General features: G+C 34.4%; 1 protein-coding gene and 1 long non-coding RNA gene across 2 annotated transcripts; one reads left to right on the top strand and one right to left on the bottom strand.

Moving 5' to 3' along the window:
- The first annotated feature begins 434 nt into the window (after positions 1-434).
- On the top strand, positions 435-2,213 carry LOC113317729. The gene is made up of 2 exons (XR_003343904.1): positions 435-921; positions 2,004-2,213. It is a non-coding gene; the product is annotated as an uncharacterized LOC113317729 (long non-coding RNA).
- A 994-nt stretch (positions 2,214-3,207) lies between these two features.
- On the bottom strand, positions 3,208-6,372 carry LOC113317353 (F-box protein At3g07870-like). Its single transcript, XM_026565479.1, has 2 exons — positions 4,474-6,372; positions 3,208-3,615 (listed from the first exon to the last, which is right to left on the bottom strand). Exon 1 carries the CDS (start codon positions 5,647-5,649, stop codon positions 4,516-4,518), a length of 1,134 nt encoding a protein of 377 aa, XP_026421264.1. The 5' UTR covers positions 5,650-6,372; the 3' UTR covers positions 3,208-3,615; positions 4,474-4,515.
- Between the last annotated feature and the right edge of the window lie 10,541 nt (positions 6,373-16,913).

Here is a 16,913-nt window from a genome sequence, read left to right as displayed (position 1 = left end):
GGATGTGTAACTTCTGGATACACATGTCATATGCATATGTAACTTATCTTTACACATTCGCACTATACTTTAATAATTTCGGGCCTAGATTTAATAATTTTGGGCCTAGATTTAAATTTTATTTAATTATGGGTTTGGCAATATTCATAAGGGTATCAAGGTCTTTTAATAATTCGGGGCCTAGATTTAAACTTCTTTTAATTAAGGGCCTCATATTATGGGTTATCCATGGGTGGGGTCTGAACCTAATTTTCCCAATATGAAAACTATTGCCAAGCCCTTTTTTTCCAGTTTTCTTCCCCACACAAACCCACAAACGGGAAAACTCACGCGCGCACCCATTTTTCGTCAAAAAATATCTTACTCACCCAAAATTTCGGAAATTATGTTTTCCGTTTTTCATAAATCCCAAACTAACCTTCCGCTTTTCCTTTCTATTTATCTATGTAGAGACAAATATTAGGGTTCTCTCTCTGCCTCTCCTTAATCTCTTATTCTGAATTCTTATCTCCTCTCCCTCTCCTTAATCACAATTTGATTTTATGAACATGAATTAAGGCTTTTCGATATGATGTCGATTTTGGTTTCAGAGTATGCATTCAATTTGGGGATTTTAGGTTTATGTCTTTGATTATTCGAGAAATACGAAGAGCAAATTGAAATTCAAGTTGAAGAAGAAGAAGAAAAGTGTTGTGATACTTCATATATCTGATACACTATTTGCATCAAATGAAGTAGTTCAGAAGATTCATGTTCTTCTCCGTCGTCATTTAAAAAACTGATTTCAGATTTATTTATTTTTCGATAACAACTGATTTTTAATGTTTATGGTAATGAGATGGTGAAATATTAAGAGCGTCAATTAGCCTTCGTAAGCTAAGAACTGATGCCTAATGCTTAACATATTCCAAGTATTACAAGGTATGTTTTCAATTCCTAATTCCGAATTTCCTATTTTAGATTTGAATTGGATTTAATAGATTCTAGAGTATTATCTATATTTATGTTTTGATTCCGAATATAGACCGACAAATACTAAGAATTAATAATGATTGATTTCTGAAGAACTTTTTGTTTTATCTACATGAAAGTGAGATTTGTCATTATTAGTTGAAGTGAAGGATTAAGCTTAGAAATGAAAAATGTATTTAGTGAGTTATACATGAAAAATGTATTGAGTGAATACGAAAGATTATGATTTGGTTGGCACCTAATTTTTTGTGTGCATTTGTAAGAACTTGTTTCATCGTATGTTTATCGATGACATTGGGGTGAAATTCTGAAAGCCATGTCTTAGATTTCTTTATAATCGTGTTTCCATTATCTTCATTTGCTAAAGAAGTTCACAGAAACTGGTGTTTTTGGTTATGGAAATCGAAAACCGGCGTTAATACCTTATGATAATCCATGTCTGTATTACCTTTCGAACACGGGAAGTATGTGAAAATGATTGTTGAGAGATATGGTTTTCCTTGTAAAGTGCTTGTCTTTTAAGTTTTTAAGTTTGTGCCCATTTTTTAACTTATTTTTTCTAGTCCAGTTTCTTGTCTCCATTGTGGTCATGCACCCAGAGATTTAATATATATCTTTGATACTATGTTACTTGACCCTTTATAGTGGAAAACATATTTCTTCTAGCCATGTTAGTGTTTATTTTGTTTCCGTTCCACACAGAAAAGCTTACCTGACTCTGAAAACTTATCAACGTCTTCCAGTTTTTATAAGATTAAAATATTTCTCTGCATCTAATGCTTGATAGCTTAATTTTTGTAAGCGCTTTTCACCTTTCAGACCCTTGATTTAAAAAGTAAAGGCAGCAAATATTTTATACATTTTTGCTGCCGTCATTAGAAGACGCCTAAGAACGGCAAATAAATTACTGCATTTCTTTTTAATTCTTTAGCAGCTAGATGCACATAGGTTACTGCATTGGTATTTTCTTGTGGTTATCTTTTACTAGTGGAGTTTAGTTTTACACTTAAATTTCTGAAATACTGGTGCAGGGATTGTTGGCGTCGGCATTGATTGTTTGACATTGCAGTTCGGTATTCATCTCTCTTGACAAAATTGTCCACGTTTTGTTTCCTTCATTTGTTATCATGCAACTACTTATAGTATTATTTAATGGATAAATAAAATTTGCGATATTATGATCGATTGTATACAATTATATTCCGTGTTATGCTTTCAAAGAATCGTTAGTTATGCAGCCATTTTTTTGTTAGCGGTGAAATGGGAAAACGACTGCATAATCTGTTATGCAGGAATAATAATAGATGCATTACTTGTTATGCACGTGAGAAAATAAATGCATAAGCTATTATGCATCAAAAAAGTTGGCTGCATAACTCATTTATGCTAGTTAACACTTAAATCAACTAAAGAAAAATAGTTGCATAACATATTATGCAGCAATAAGAATTACTGCATAACCTGTTACGTAATCGAGAAAATGACTGCGTAATTTGTTATTCACTTTTTTTTCGTACAAATTTTAATTTTTAGATTTTATACATGTTTTTGGTGGTACATAATCAAATTAGTGGATGCGTGAACCAAAATATGGTTGCACTGTGTTATGCATCTTTTGTTGTGACTGCATAATGTATCATGAATTTTTTTTTTTTTGTTAGAATGTTATTTTTTAGTCATGTATATAGTTTTAGTGGTTGCATAACCTAACTAGTGGATCCATGATCCAAAATATAGTTGCATAACTTGTTATGCATCCTTTGTGGTGACTGCATAATGTGTTATGCTTTCTTTATGGTGGTTGCATAATCATAATGTATCTAGTTTTGGAAATTTCTCCCTAAAATGAAAATCACCTCCAATTTTTTCGTAAAACATTTAAATTTGGTATTGTTGTTTGTGCTCGTTTTGCAAAGCTCTTTAAAAGCTTTCTAACGAGATGAGATTTGTAAAATTCCAAGGCACGATTTTTTGGATGTGTTATATTCAAGTTTGTGTACCAATTATACCCATAAAAAAACAGGACGCATAAGGAGTTATGCAGACAATTTAACGAGAAGATAGAAAATCCGAGATTTCTTGTTTTATAAGTAGAAATATTAAGGGTATTTGTGTCTTGTTACTCTCTTTTTGAATATTTTTGGGTGTTAAGGTAGCTGAAAAATATGTTGAGCCTGATAATAAGAAAAATAATTCTTTTGGGCATTAGCCTAAGTTTCCCAATAAAAATTGGCTCGGTACATACGGTATTGTCTTTATGCTTCCTGTAGCCCAGAAATGACTATAACGTGCGAAATCCTATTTCAACTCCAGAGCTACGAACTGACCAATATCTCTGTTCTCAAAATGTAAAAATGCATAAAAAGATAGTTCAGGGTTCAGGGTTTGCAGTTCTGAAATTGTGCAAAACATCATTCCACATCTCGTTTGTAAATAGCTTCAAGGCCTCATTTGGGCAGTGTCTCCGTGTAACCACCATAGAATTCAGATAGACCCCTGCTATACAGAGTTTAGACTGCAAAAGGACCAAATAATATGCCTAAATCCTAACGCACAGGAGCTGGAGGCAAGTGAGCCCCACATTCCACCAGCAGGATCTTGGCATATAAATAGCGGTGCTACCATGGATGGCAAGTTGTACGCCTGTAATATACACCAGAAGAGCATCAGCAATCACAGAATGCTGCAGAAGAACTCGTCTTCTTTCTCCAGTGAAAAATGTTCGTCTTTCTTAATGGCAGAATAATGCAACAAATGCATTTGTATATCCATCACAAACCACAGCTTTAGAAAGCTGCTTAGGATATACTAGACTAGCTCAGACACTATTAAGATTCCATTGTTAAGTCTTTCCAGTTAAATGTTCCTCTTTCTCTTTACATCATTGCAAGTAAAAAGAGCATTGTTTTTGTTCAAAAGATTTGCAAAAATATGAACACTGGAATATGGAAGTAACTGAAAAACTACAAGAATAGTGATTTAGTTCCTCAAATTACTAATTATTGTTGGTTCCTCTATTTGATTAGTTCAAGAATTGCAGCAAATGAGGCCAACCCATACCATTAAACCCAAGTACCAATGTGAGTTTTTAAAAAAAAAACAAATCAATGCAACTGAAAGGCTATACAGTGGTAACTAACAGATAATAAGATTGTAACAAACTGATGCAATGCAATACTACCAGATTTCTACAGTTCTGCATCTACTATAAATTGGATAAAAAGTACACAACGTATGAAACCATTAGACAAACAATAAGATATAATTTAACTTAATGAATCTCAGAAAATTAAAATGAAAGCCAGACAGGTGTTAACATCATTAGATTCACATTTTTCTCCAAATGAAGTTAATCAGGCAGAGGTTGGATAAACTATATGTAATCCCAAAATGGCGGAATATTTTAACGATAGAGTTAGAATTTCAGTTTGCTCAGAGTTTGTAAACATGAGCACTGTAACATTACAAAAAGCATTTCATTAAAAAGTAAATTCAACATACCACAATCAATATTAGTCATCTCATCAGTTCCTTCTGCTTCTGCTACTCGCTGCCATACTCATAAAAGTGATCACCCAAATCTGAATCTCTTGTCATCGCTTTAGGCTTCTCTCCTAGAGCTTTCAAAGAAACCAAGCTGTTCATGTGAGGTATTGCTTCAATCAAGGGATAGTCATGGTGGAGTGGCTCAAAGAGAGAACTTGTGATAAGATCTATTTGTTTTTTGAACTCCTTAGTCTGGGGATCATAACAAATGAGAGTCTCATAGTTCGACCGCAACAGAAGTTTTCCGCCCAATGTAAGGGAAATTGGCCAGTACATGTCCATTAACTCATCTGAATGACATGATAAGCTGAACATATTTTCCCACTCACTAGTCTCCTTCTTAAATGACCATATGTCAAGCTGATCACCGTCATGGCCTTTAGCAACACACAACCGCTCTTCCAATACCTGCAGTGTAAAAAAGTTCACAACACCAGGACGGAAACAAGGTGGTGATGGGAGCAAACTGAACTCCTCTTCTGCCAGTTCAAATGCTACAATATTCCATTCTTCATCTAACCAATGAAGCGCACCATCCGCAAGGATACCACGCCATGGGCTACAAATCTCCTCTACATGATTATACGAGAATCTCATACGATTCAAGCAGGCAGTAGGGCAGCGATAGTAACGCTGCAACGAGTAAGAAATATCTTCTTTGTTTCTCCACCCACTTCCACTACCAAGAGTATAAACCTGAACTTGACCCTTTGATAGTTCTGATCTCCTTGACACAAAATAGTGGATCCTGACAACTTTATATTCATCAGTTTTAGTGTTGTACCCAAACCCGCTCACAAGATGACCATCCAAATAAGTAGTTTTCTTATACTCAACATTGTTCTTGTTTTTAACCATCAATGTGAATCTTGGAAGAGTAATCTGCTCTCCGAGGGTAGGATTACATATGTATATAGGATCATCAATGTGGTGTGTATAAGGTATAGAGATACAAACCAAACCATTACAAGACCCTACAATGGCACCTGTGCCAGAATGCTTCTTAATAAGAGGATGATTGATAATTTTGAATTCCACACTTGATTTCCTATCCTCAAAATATTCCCCACTCTCAATTTGCCTTCTCCCTTCTTCAGTTAACCTAAGATCTTCATATCTCTGGAGTTCCATAATTTCTTCAGGGGATTTTCTATTCTCAAAAAAAAATCCATTATAAATTCGAGTTTTCTCCTCTAAAGTCAGTAACAGAAAACCAACCTTATTATCTCGATCATTAAGCTGTTGTTGTTGTTGCCCTAATAAAGCTTGACGGAGATGAGTATTGCCGAAGGTAGGGTTTTGAATAGTTTTCCGCCAATTTACAAACTAACTTGCAATTTAATACTGAAGGAATTGGTAATCGAGAAAGTACGTCTAATTTGATTTCATTTGGAAGATATTTCATGATCGAATTGGACTCACCAGTCGATGCTGCTACATCTGGATCTGGTTTTCATTTTCGTCCCCTTCTTTTTCTTCCTCCATTGTTGAGCATTTCAAAATTCGACATACCACTGACCTTCATCTCTCTCCCAAATAGGTAATGGAAAATGATGATTGAATTAGGTGAAGGTTTAGCACATTAGTAATCCGAGGAAAAATACTCAATCAAATGAAGCAAAAGAACCAGAAGAGCGTCGAAGATTACTGTGAGAAAATGGCGGAGAGGAGGTGAATTTAGAGGGAAAGACTATAGGGTTTTATTTCTAGCTTTGGTACTTCTGTGTTCTGAGATTGTGCCGCGTGAATGGCGGTTAAGTTGTACTCACGAATCTCAATGGTGCCGGGAGTCTTATTTGCAGAACTACCGGGAAAAGTAGCGGAACTGATAAACCAACGGAGGGGTAAATCTCACGGAATCTACCAAGTTTCATGTAAGAGCTTGTCCAATGGAATACGTGTGAAGAAAAAGTCTTCCTCCACATAAGACACGTAACAATTTTTACAAAAAATTCTCTCCAACCCATTGATGTAAGAATGATGTAGTAAAAAAAAGTTAGACATCCTCTAAGTCAACCTCTAATTTTAGACATTCACTTAGAGGATGTCTTCCCATCCTAATCACATTTTTATTAATAAAAATCATTAAAAAAAATTATTTTAACCAATTATGCACATACTCCGGTACGGACCGGTTCTCTTATGGAACCGGTGTCTGTACTTGGTGTTGATCGGTACCTCTTTTTGAGTACCGGTACCTGTACTTGTACCTGGTGTTGTACCTGTACCGCCGGTACCGGTCCGGTACCGGTTTTTTTACCCGGAAAACGTTACAAATTAATACTAAGTATAAGTTATACAACATTTCCATATGATCAATGTATCCAAAATAAGTTCAGGTTGCATACATACTTAAGTTCAACATTTCCATAACTTCAAAACAACAATCCAAAATAAGTTCAGTTTGCTAAAAAGTAAAAAACAACATTTCCACAACCATAAGTCTGTCTACGGCAAGTCGACAAGAAATGAAATGTGATCATTGCAAACGAAAATGGATGGTTGCAAAGCCTGCACTTGCAATTTGCAATCCTAGCCTGCATTCATTTCCATAAATTACATAGTAGTAATGAGAATTTGATATAGAAATGAATCCAAATTATGTTTCAACAAGGACAGCAAGAAAGATAAAAAAAGTTACCAACCTTCCATTTCTTAGCAAGGAGCCAAGGAGCCAAGAAATAAACTTCAAGCTTTTAGGAAATTCTCAATTATGACTGCAACAGGCAAAAAAAAATAAACAAGAAGAAATAATTAAACTTCAGTCAATACAATAAAAGTAATTACTACTAAAGAAAACAAAAAAGAAGAAAAACCTAAATAAGTACCTGCTGCATCTTCACCATCATCATCAGGTACATAATCACATAGAAGATCAAGAGCAATGGGTTTTTGTAAATAGCTTTGTGTACAGAGCAATGCCTCAACTGTCTTTGTAGACATAGAATCTCTCCATGGAGTAAGCACGCGCTTCGCGGTGCTAAAAGCTGATTCAGAGGATACTGAAGACACAGGCAAGGCTAATATATCTCTTGCAATGTAGGACAGTACCTTATACATGTTTGCATTAGCCTGCCACCAAGCCAATATGTCAAAGTCATCATCTTGATCTACTTCACGCATTTTTCCATCCATCATCACATCTGTCAAGTACCTATCTAAGTCGGATCCTAACTGATCAAGTTTGTGCACAAAGCAATCCACAAAGATACGAAACCAATAAGAAATCTTCTTGTCTTTATAATCTTTAATGTCTTCTTATGTACCTGCACAACCAGACTTGATTCAAACTTATGATCGATCACGCACAAAATAGAGTTTGTTAATAATGGATGATCATAAGTCAACGTCAGATGTAAAGGCAGATTTGAACTACCGCTAACCTTTTGATCTAGTTTGAGTGACTTTATTTCAAAAGAGAAGGCTCTCAAGAATGATCAAACTAGGTGCAATCAAGATCTAACAGCCGTTATTCAATCAAACCAATAATCGAAAACCAAAATAACAATGCAATTTTGTTCTCCCACCAACGATACTAATAGACGCTTCTTGATTCCAAAGAAGTCTTTAAACTAGCAGTAGTAAGAGACTTCGCTTAATTAAGTTACTCTCATTTCCAAGATAATATAACAAGTAATACTATAAGTCGGCTACAACAGTGACTACAAAATGAAGTGCCTGCCTTAGGATAAGTTTTTAAGAAGAACAAACTTCACTATTTATAGACCAAGGTAGTTTGGACTCAAATTTCCAAAAATGAAAAATATTCTCAAGATATATGCAATAAAGTACCTAAATTAGGTTTTGTCTAATTTCAACCAATATCAAACTTTATAACCGAAATGCCTCATGGATATCAGTCAATAACTAAATACAAGATACTTAACTAATATATCTTCCATAGATATGTTTGGCTTGCTGGAAAAACAAAACATATACATTCTCAAACATTTCGGGATCTCACTTTGAGTATCAACGAATATCTTTGAACAATAAAATATATGTTCAAATTACCTATTATGTCGACATATTGAACTTTCCTATTTAGCAAGCCCAATTTTTAAAATCGCACAAACCCTAAAGTGTACGTGACTAGTAGAAACCATTTTTGCATATAGGGATTGGTTCCACCATGACTCTCAATGTAAGTAGGGATCAGTTCGACCTTGATTACCATATAGGTTATAGTTGATACTATCTTGACTCCCAACATAGGTAAGGATCGGTACCACCTTGACTCCTAACATAAGTAGGCATCGGTTCTTAGTTAGATCTTCAATGAAAACCAAACAATCAATCATATTGATTTCTTGCAACTACGAAACAAGTTCATAAGTCTCCTTAAAAATCATATAATCAAACATAGTTTTCTAGGCATGAAAGCAATCCTAATTTCATTACACAATCTAGTAAACAAGTTACAAAGATTATGTCTGTGTCGCAATTTCGAAGTTCAAAATATATGCGTTATACTTCGTATATTCTTTCTTGACATTTTGATCATAATAAGATAATCGAGTATCTAATACTAGAGTTTCATGTATATAACTTCGCATGTTATGTTTTCAATCTAAATGAACTGAAAGCAACGACTTAGAATTAGAAACAAGGGAAGTCTTGTATTACTAACCTCAATTAGAAGGATGATATCTTCGCTGATGTCGATACGTCTTTAGAATCTTCACGTCGAGTGATACTTGTATATCTTAACATTTCTTAACATCCTAGTCTAACCTAACGAAGTTGACTCTAATGAACTAATCGAGCGACTTTTAAATTTTGATACTAAAATATGAAAACCAACCTTGACATGTAAACGCTTAGCCGGATCAACCGAGCAATGCTCTAACAGATATCAACTTATATACGACACACCTTGCATGTTCTACTATAACCAGAGACTATCAAGAAGATAAAAACCACAAGATGTCCACCTGATATATAATATAAGTTTGGTACGAACCAACTATGGGATCAAACCAAGTGTTTAATTAACGTACAAGTGTTTCATTAGTAGGCTCCATCAGTATCTTGGGCCGAGACAGTTTAGAGCTATTTTGAGTTATCGGATTGGCATTCCTGTTTTTGAAAAAGGTGGTTTGTGCTCTTGTTGCAAGCGGGAAATGGACATATTTGGTGATCATGCCTTACATTGTGCCAGCGAAGTCGTCATGCCTTACATTGTGCCAGCGAAGTCGTTCTTAAGTATCATCATGATATTGTTCAGGATGTTGTTTTTGATATGTGTTACAAGGTTGGTGTTCATGCTAGAAAAAAAGTGGCTTTGGGCTTTCTTTCAGATGATACTGCATTGAAATCCGCGGATATCCTTGTCTAAAGATGGGATAATGGTAAGGGTGTGTGTCTAGATATCACTAGTGTTTTACCTTTCACTACTGGTGCGGGTAATGTTTTTAAGCCGGGACAAGCCATTGCCAATGTTATTTTGCGCAAACGTAACAAATATCTGGACAAACGCGTGGCTCATGGCTACGACTTGGGGGTTTTGGCTTTTACAACCTTAGGGGATCTTGGAGAGGATTTTGTTGTGTTCTTAAAAAGACTTAAAATTGTTTAGCTAATCTTGATGCATGTAGTGGTCATGGTAGTTTTCTATTTCATAGATTATGAGTTGTTATTCAAAAAGGTGATAAAGCTCAGCTTGTTGCTAGGATACCAACCAAAGTCTTGTACGAACCTTGATCATTGTTGCGTTAATTTATGTACCAACACAATAATTAGAATTGCGAAAATAAAAGTAAATTACACAACATAAGATTTTGTTAACAAGGAAACCGTAATTGCTGGAAAAAACCCGGGACCTAGTCCAGTTTTGAATACTCTCATAATTAAGCATCTATATAAAGACTACTACCAATTTTGTATAGTTGAGACCAAGTAAATTCCAAGTTACCCAGTTCCTTCAGTATCCCTGTGCCTACTACTGATCTGTTCAACGCACGTCAATCTAGAGTCCATTATCTTAAAGTTTTACGAAACAGTAAAAAACTAGTATGTATTCGGTGATCGCTCGATCAATCACAAGAACTTAATTAGAGATATATGTTGAGTTATACAAAGGTTCTTCCATTTAAAATATTAAACTCCCTTGTATCGGTATAAATCAACCGAAATCTAAATTATTGAGATAATCAAATCCTAGTTTTCAGCCTGTCGGATTCGGATCCTAAAGAGACCACCAAATGTTATATTTTCAATCTACATAACAAGTTATGGATGTCTATCAAAGATAAACCAACTTGTTGGATACCAGTCAATCAAGTGTACACGAAGTATAATCACAAAAATCAAAATACCAATAAGAAAATCTTTTTGTCTTCAAAACTTCGGTCTTCAATGTACCTTCACAAATAACTTGATTCCTTTAACATCGACCACGCACGGAATGAAGTCTGTTAAAAATAGATGGTCGCAAGCCTATCTTCGGATATGAACTTTATTGATCCTTGATCTAGTTCGAGTGACCTTATATCAGAAGACAAGGATCACAAAATAAACAAACTAGATGCAATCAAGGTTAACTACCATTAATCAAACAAAATTAATAATCGAAAACTAAAGGAACAATTTGATTCTAGTTTCCTACCAACGGTACTTCTAGACTTTCTTGATCACGTATAAGTCTTTAAATGAAGCAAAAGTAAGATATTTTGCTTAATTATGTTACCCTCCTCTCTGGGTAAGTACTATAAATAATACTATTGGTCAGCTTCCCACACTGATTATAGAATGCAGTGTGTGTGTTCTGGGATAAGTTTTAAGAAGAACAAACCTCAATATTTATAGACCAAGGTAGTTTTGACACCAAGGAATTTCGAATTCTAAAAGATATGCAATAAATACGAATTTTCGGTTTTGTCTAATTCCAGCAAATATCCAACTAATATGTCGAAATCTCTCATAGATGATAACTCAATATTAGCTAGCATACATGTATATTTACTAATATATTCTCCAGAGATATGCTTAAATTACTGGGAAATTAAAGACATATAAATTCGAAAATTGAATTAAAAGATTCTCAAATATTTCAGTTCGGAATCTCACCTTGAGTATCAAGGAATATATTTGAACAATAAATAAATAAGATTTTATCACATGTTCAAATACTATAACGACATGGTGAACTTTTCTATATAACAACTCATATTCCGAAATATTTGTAAACCTAAAGTATATAGAGAAATCGGAAATACAATCGGTCTTGCAAGAGATCCCCAAGATAGGGATCGAACTTGTTGAAGATCCCCAAGTACGGATCGATCCTTCTATAAATCCCCAATAGGGATCGGTCCAGCAAAAGAACAATCCCTGGGATTCATTTCAACTACGAAATAAGTTTTGTAAGTAAACTTCCTTAAACTCATGAAGTTAAACACAGTTTTGTAACATGGAATCAACCCAAAGTTCAATACACAATCTAGTAATGAATTACAAGATAATTTTATGTCACATATGTGAAGTTCAAAAAATAAACGTTATACATCGTATTCCAATATATCAAAGTTGTTACACAACTTGTATATTCTTCATTGAGACTTTGGCCATACTAAAATGATCAAGACATAACTAATAGAGATTCATATATATATATATATATATATATATAAACTTCGTATGTTATGTTTTCAATATAAATGACTCGAAACAACATAGATAAAAATGGAAACAAGTCAAGTTTGTATTAATAACTCCGAACAGAAGGATGATATGTTCGTTGATGTCGATACATCTTCAGGTTCTTCAGATTAACAAGAGTTTGTTTCAACATTTCTAGACTTCCTTGTCTAACATAACGAAGTCGAGTCTAGCAATCTAATTAAGAAGCCTTAATTTTTAGAACTGATATATGACAACCAAACTTGACATACCAGTGCTTGGTGGTCAACCGAGCAATGCTTTACCAATCAAATATCATGAACTAAGAATAGAAAGAAAACTAGAAAGAAAACGGAGAAACAAGAGGAAAATTAAGCGACTAGTTTTTTCATTCTCGTCTCTCGAACATGAAGTCCTAATGTGAGACAGTGAAAAGGGGGAGATGGAATGTACGAGAAGACAAAGGATATTTTATTTTAGGGTTTTATAAGGATAGGTTTATAATTAAATTTTCAAAACTTGACCAAGTAAACGAAAAATGACTAATCAAGTGGGTCCTGAAGGAACCTGATGGCTATCTTATTAAAGTTGGTTAAACATAAGCATTTTAATAAGTCGGTTTTTAATACTCAGGCATATTATTATAATTTTTTTGATCAATCATGTGTCACTTGGAAGAAGATTTTTTTTTTTAAACCTTAGGAAACTATTTACGAAATAGAACCACTAATCCACTTACTCAAATTAACACCATTTTTTAATCAAGTCGATGGAGTCAAAAAGCTTAAGCAAAGTAGAACCATTAGTCCACTTATTCAAAGTGAAAACACGGTTTTCTAATCAAGTCAATGTAGTTAAAAATATTTAACAAATACTACCCATGTTTCATGAAAAGTGATGTTTTTATTTATTTATTTTCATTTTTGCTTAAAAATAGGTCAATTTGTAAAAGTAAAAATATTGTTAATCTTTCGACAGAGGGTGTTTTCACTTGAGATCTTTCCATGGATGTTCTTTTGCCAGTACATATTATTAGAGCATTGCTCGGTCGAACTCGCATGCGTTGCTATCTCAAGCATGTTTGTCAATGTTAGTGATCAAAATTATAAGTCTGGATTTCTAGTCTACTATTAGCTAAGTTTCGGACTAGGATAGAAAGTGTAGTTGAGCTTAAGACTCCATGGAGATCATCATACAAAGACAAAGAACTACTCAAGGAACTGGTGGAACTTCATCGACTAAAAGGTATATGGAGACTTAAACTTATCTATCACTCAAAAGTCTATTTACTCTATCTCCTATCTTGAGACAAACGTCGTTTTTCTATATATACTTTGATTATACACATTTGCTATTTCGGGCCGAGTTTATCTGGCTTATCTATTTCTCGAAATATGTGTTGGTAAGATTTTGCTTTGGCCAAGTTCATCTTTACTAGTTACGTAAGTCATGTTAAGTTTCAATTACTTGAAAATGGCTTTGACGAAAAATGGTTTGTGAACAACAACTATATAACGTCCTCTAAGAATGGTTCAATGATCGAAATGAGAGTTTAGATTATATAACCATTGTTGGATATAAGCATTGAGTGGTAACTCATACATGTATAAGTCCTTATTCCTTGAACCAAAGTATGCGTACTTTGCTGCTCAAGAAAACCAGAACAGAGTCCGCGAACCCAGTCCGCGTACTGTCGGAGGTTCTCTTCCGGAGAAAATCTGCTGGAGTTTGTGTACTATTTACAAACTTATTTCGGGTACTTAAGTCCGCGTACCAGTCAGCGTACTTAAGTTGGTTATTTTCTAAAAATGATTATTCGTGAACTTAAACTTATATAAACTAAGGAATGCAAGTTTGCAAACCGTGGCTATAAATTTCATGAATCGATTCGATTGAATCAAATCGTTTTTGTTTCAATTGTGTGTATTATAAAGATCTACGCAATTGAATAACTCTCTAACTAGTTCATTTGAGTCATTTTAACTATTTGTGGTAAACAAAAATATGGTTGATATGAAAGTGCTCATATGGCTAACCATTTAGTTAACTACAGTTGAACCAACTAGATGTACATGCTTGGGTACGGTTACACAAACCTTGATAAACGTGCATTTCATTTGTGTGTAACAAACTAAGTTTCAATCTAACGGTTAAAAGATATTAGCTTGAATCTAATCAGGTTTTCATCTAACGGTGAATATTGAATGCTTTGTTACTAAGGGAGAACTCTAGCAACTGGGAAACCTAATCCCCACACCTCCTGTGTGATACTAGTTCTATTATCTACATTCGATTCTCCTTTAACCTTAGGTTTATATCGGTTAATGACTTGAAGACTTCATTGGGATTGTGAAGCCAGACCGATACTACTTTCTCGTAGTTATGTGATCTGATCTTGCTGTTTCTATCGTACTAAGTACAATCGTAAGGATTGACTTGGTTTCTCCGATTTGAAAGATATAAAAGTAGTCACAAACATCTTCGTCTCATCGTTTGTGTTTCCACAATATCTAGTTTCGTCATTATACAATTTAGATTATTGTGAGGTGATTGATAATATTGAGCTGTTCTTCGGGAATATAAGTACGGTTTATCAGTTGGTTCCTGTTCACCTTAATTTATCAAAACACGGAACAAAAACTCGTAGGTATTTCTGTATGGGACATATTTATCTATTACCGTAGACTTTTTTTTGTGATACATATTTGTTTATTAAAGTCTTCGACTTTGGGTCGTAGCAACTCTTAGTTGTGGGTGAGATCAACTAAGGGAATCAAGTGCGTAGTATCCTGCTGGGATCAGAGACGTAGGATCTTAACTGTACCTTGGATCAGTGTGATATTGATTGGGGTTCAACTACAGTCCAAACCGAAGTTAATTTGGAGTAGGCTAGTGTGTGTAGCGGCTTAGTACAGTGTGTGTTCAATCTGGACTAGGTCCCGGGGTTTTTCTGCATTTGCGGTTTCCTCGTTAACAAAACTTCTAGTGACCGTGTTATTTATTTTCCGCATTATATTTTGTTATATAATTGAAATATCACAAGTTGTGCGTTTGAATCAATCAATTTGGAAATTCAACTTTTGGTTGTTGATTGATACTTGAACATTGCTCTTTGGTACCATTCAGGTGATTTATCTTGTATTCAATTAAACTCGTAGACTTCTATTTGCTTGAGTAAGTATTGAATCGAGAAAGAGAGATATAACTCTTTGATATACTTTTATTATGATTGAGTCTGACTGTCTAGTTGATTCTCTTAAAAGTATATTGGAGTTAGTCCATACAGATTGCTAATCGAAATATTGGGTATGGTTGTTAGACCCCCCGTTTTTTCAATTGGTATCAGAGCAGTAAAACACGTTTAAAGACCTTACAAGTCTGTGTTTGTAGCGATATCAATCTATGGACAAGAGTGCTATCTCTGATAAACACATCACCATAAATAAAAGTTTTGTCTCGACTGTATCTATTAAAGAGAAAGATTCTCCAATCTCAAAAATGGACGAACCTAGTGTTCCGGCGAGACAGACAGACACTGACATGTGTTGTTCCGATTACCCTTCGAAAGAGTCTATCTCTATTAATAAAAGGGAAACAACTGAAGAGAGGAACTGATTCTAAATCTTGTTAGAATCGAAGCTGATAGGTTTAAACGGTTGAAAAACCATGTCAATCTCCTTCTTGGTGTAGTAAGAGACTGCAACTCCAAAAACGTTGAAGATCGGTCTTCATGTATCCTACTTAAGGAAAGTCTTGAAAAGGATGTTTTGGAAATTGAAGATCGCTTGAATAAACTCTCTATTCAAGGTCGTGTCAAGAAGTCCTCTATACCATCTACTTCTATTGAAACCAAAGCTCCAGGTTCAGAATTAAAATCGGAATCCCTTCCTATTAAAAAATATGTGCTTGAAATCTCCATTAATCAAGGATGTTGCACATCAAATGGAAGAAAACATCTTCAAACGATGATGTTAAGACAAAACCTTCTAATCATTCTCATGATCATAAAGTATGTCTCTTTTGTGATTTAAAAGGGCCTGTTAATCTAAAGAGAAACTCTAGGTTGAATAACAATTCCATTGTTCAACTTCAACACACCTTAGACTTAATTCTCAAAGGTATAACTGACATTCGTATGTCTAAACCAATTGGTTTTAGTATTTACCCTGTGTATGCTACCAGGAGAGTCAGTTCATTGAGTTCCTCCAATGCTCAAAAGGAGAACATATGTCTTAACAAAAATCGTCTAAGGAAAGATCAAGTCGATTCCTCTGAAGATAACATTATCTTTGATGTGAACAAAATCCCAGGATAAAGGAGCAAAGATGATGATATATGAAATAACCTTAATGAATTAATTGAAGGTTATAAAGAGATCATCAAATGGTTGTCAACCTCCTCTAGCCAAAATTCTTCAGGTAAGAGTCGATACTATGAGTCATGTCTTGATAACAGTAAATTTTATGACAACTATTCACATCATAATGGTTTTTCTCCAAACTCTCGAGGGAATAAGGATAACCGAAAACAATATTCATTTAATGAGCTAAAGGCTCATATTTGTGTTAATTAATCACAAGGTTGAAATCTCACTTGCGAAAATCCTGGTTGAGTGAGAATTGGTCAGGTATACTTATTAGCAAAGTGTCTCTGATTATCTAGCTAATTTCTTATCGTTCTTAGATGGATTGTCAGTTAACACTTTTACATGAAGTTTTTTCTTTCTTTTTTTTTGGTTTTTTTTCTTTTTGTTTGCTATATGGCTTCAAACTTAG

The sequence above is a fragment of the Papaver somniferum genome, chromosome 10 (genome assembly GCF_003573695.1).
Source record: "Papaver somniferum cultivar HN1 chromosome 10, ASM357369v1, whole genome shotgun sequence".
Classification (NCBI taxonomy): Eukaryota; Viridiplantae; Streptophyta; class Magnoliopsida; order Ranunculales; family Papaveraceae; genus Papaver; species Papaver somniferum.
The sequence above is the reverse complement of the archived record's forward strand: the minus strand, read 5'-3'. Positions and strand labels throughout refer to the sequence as shown.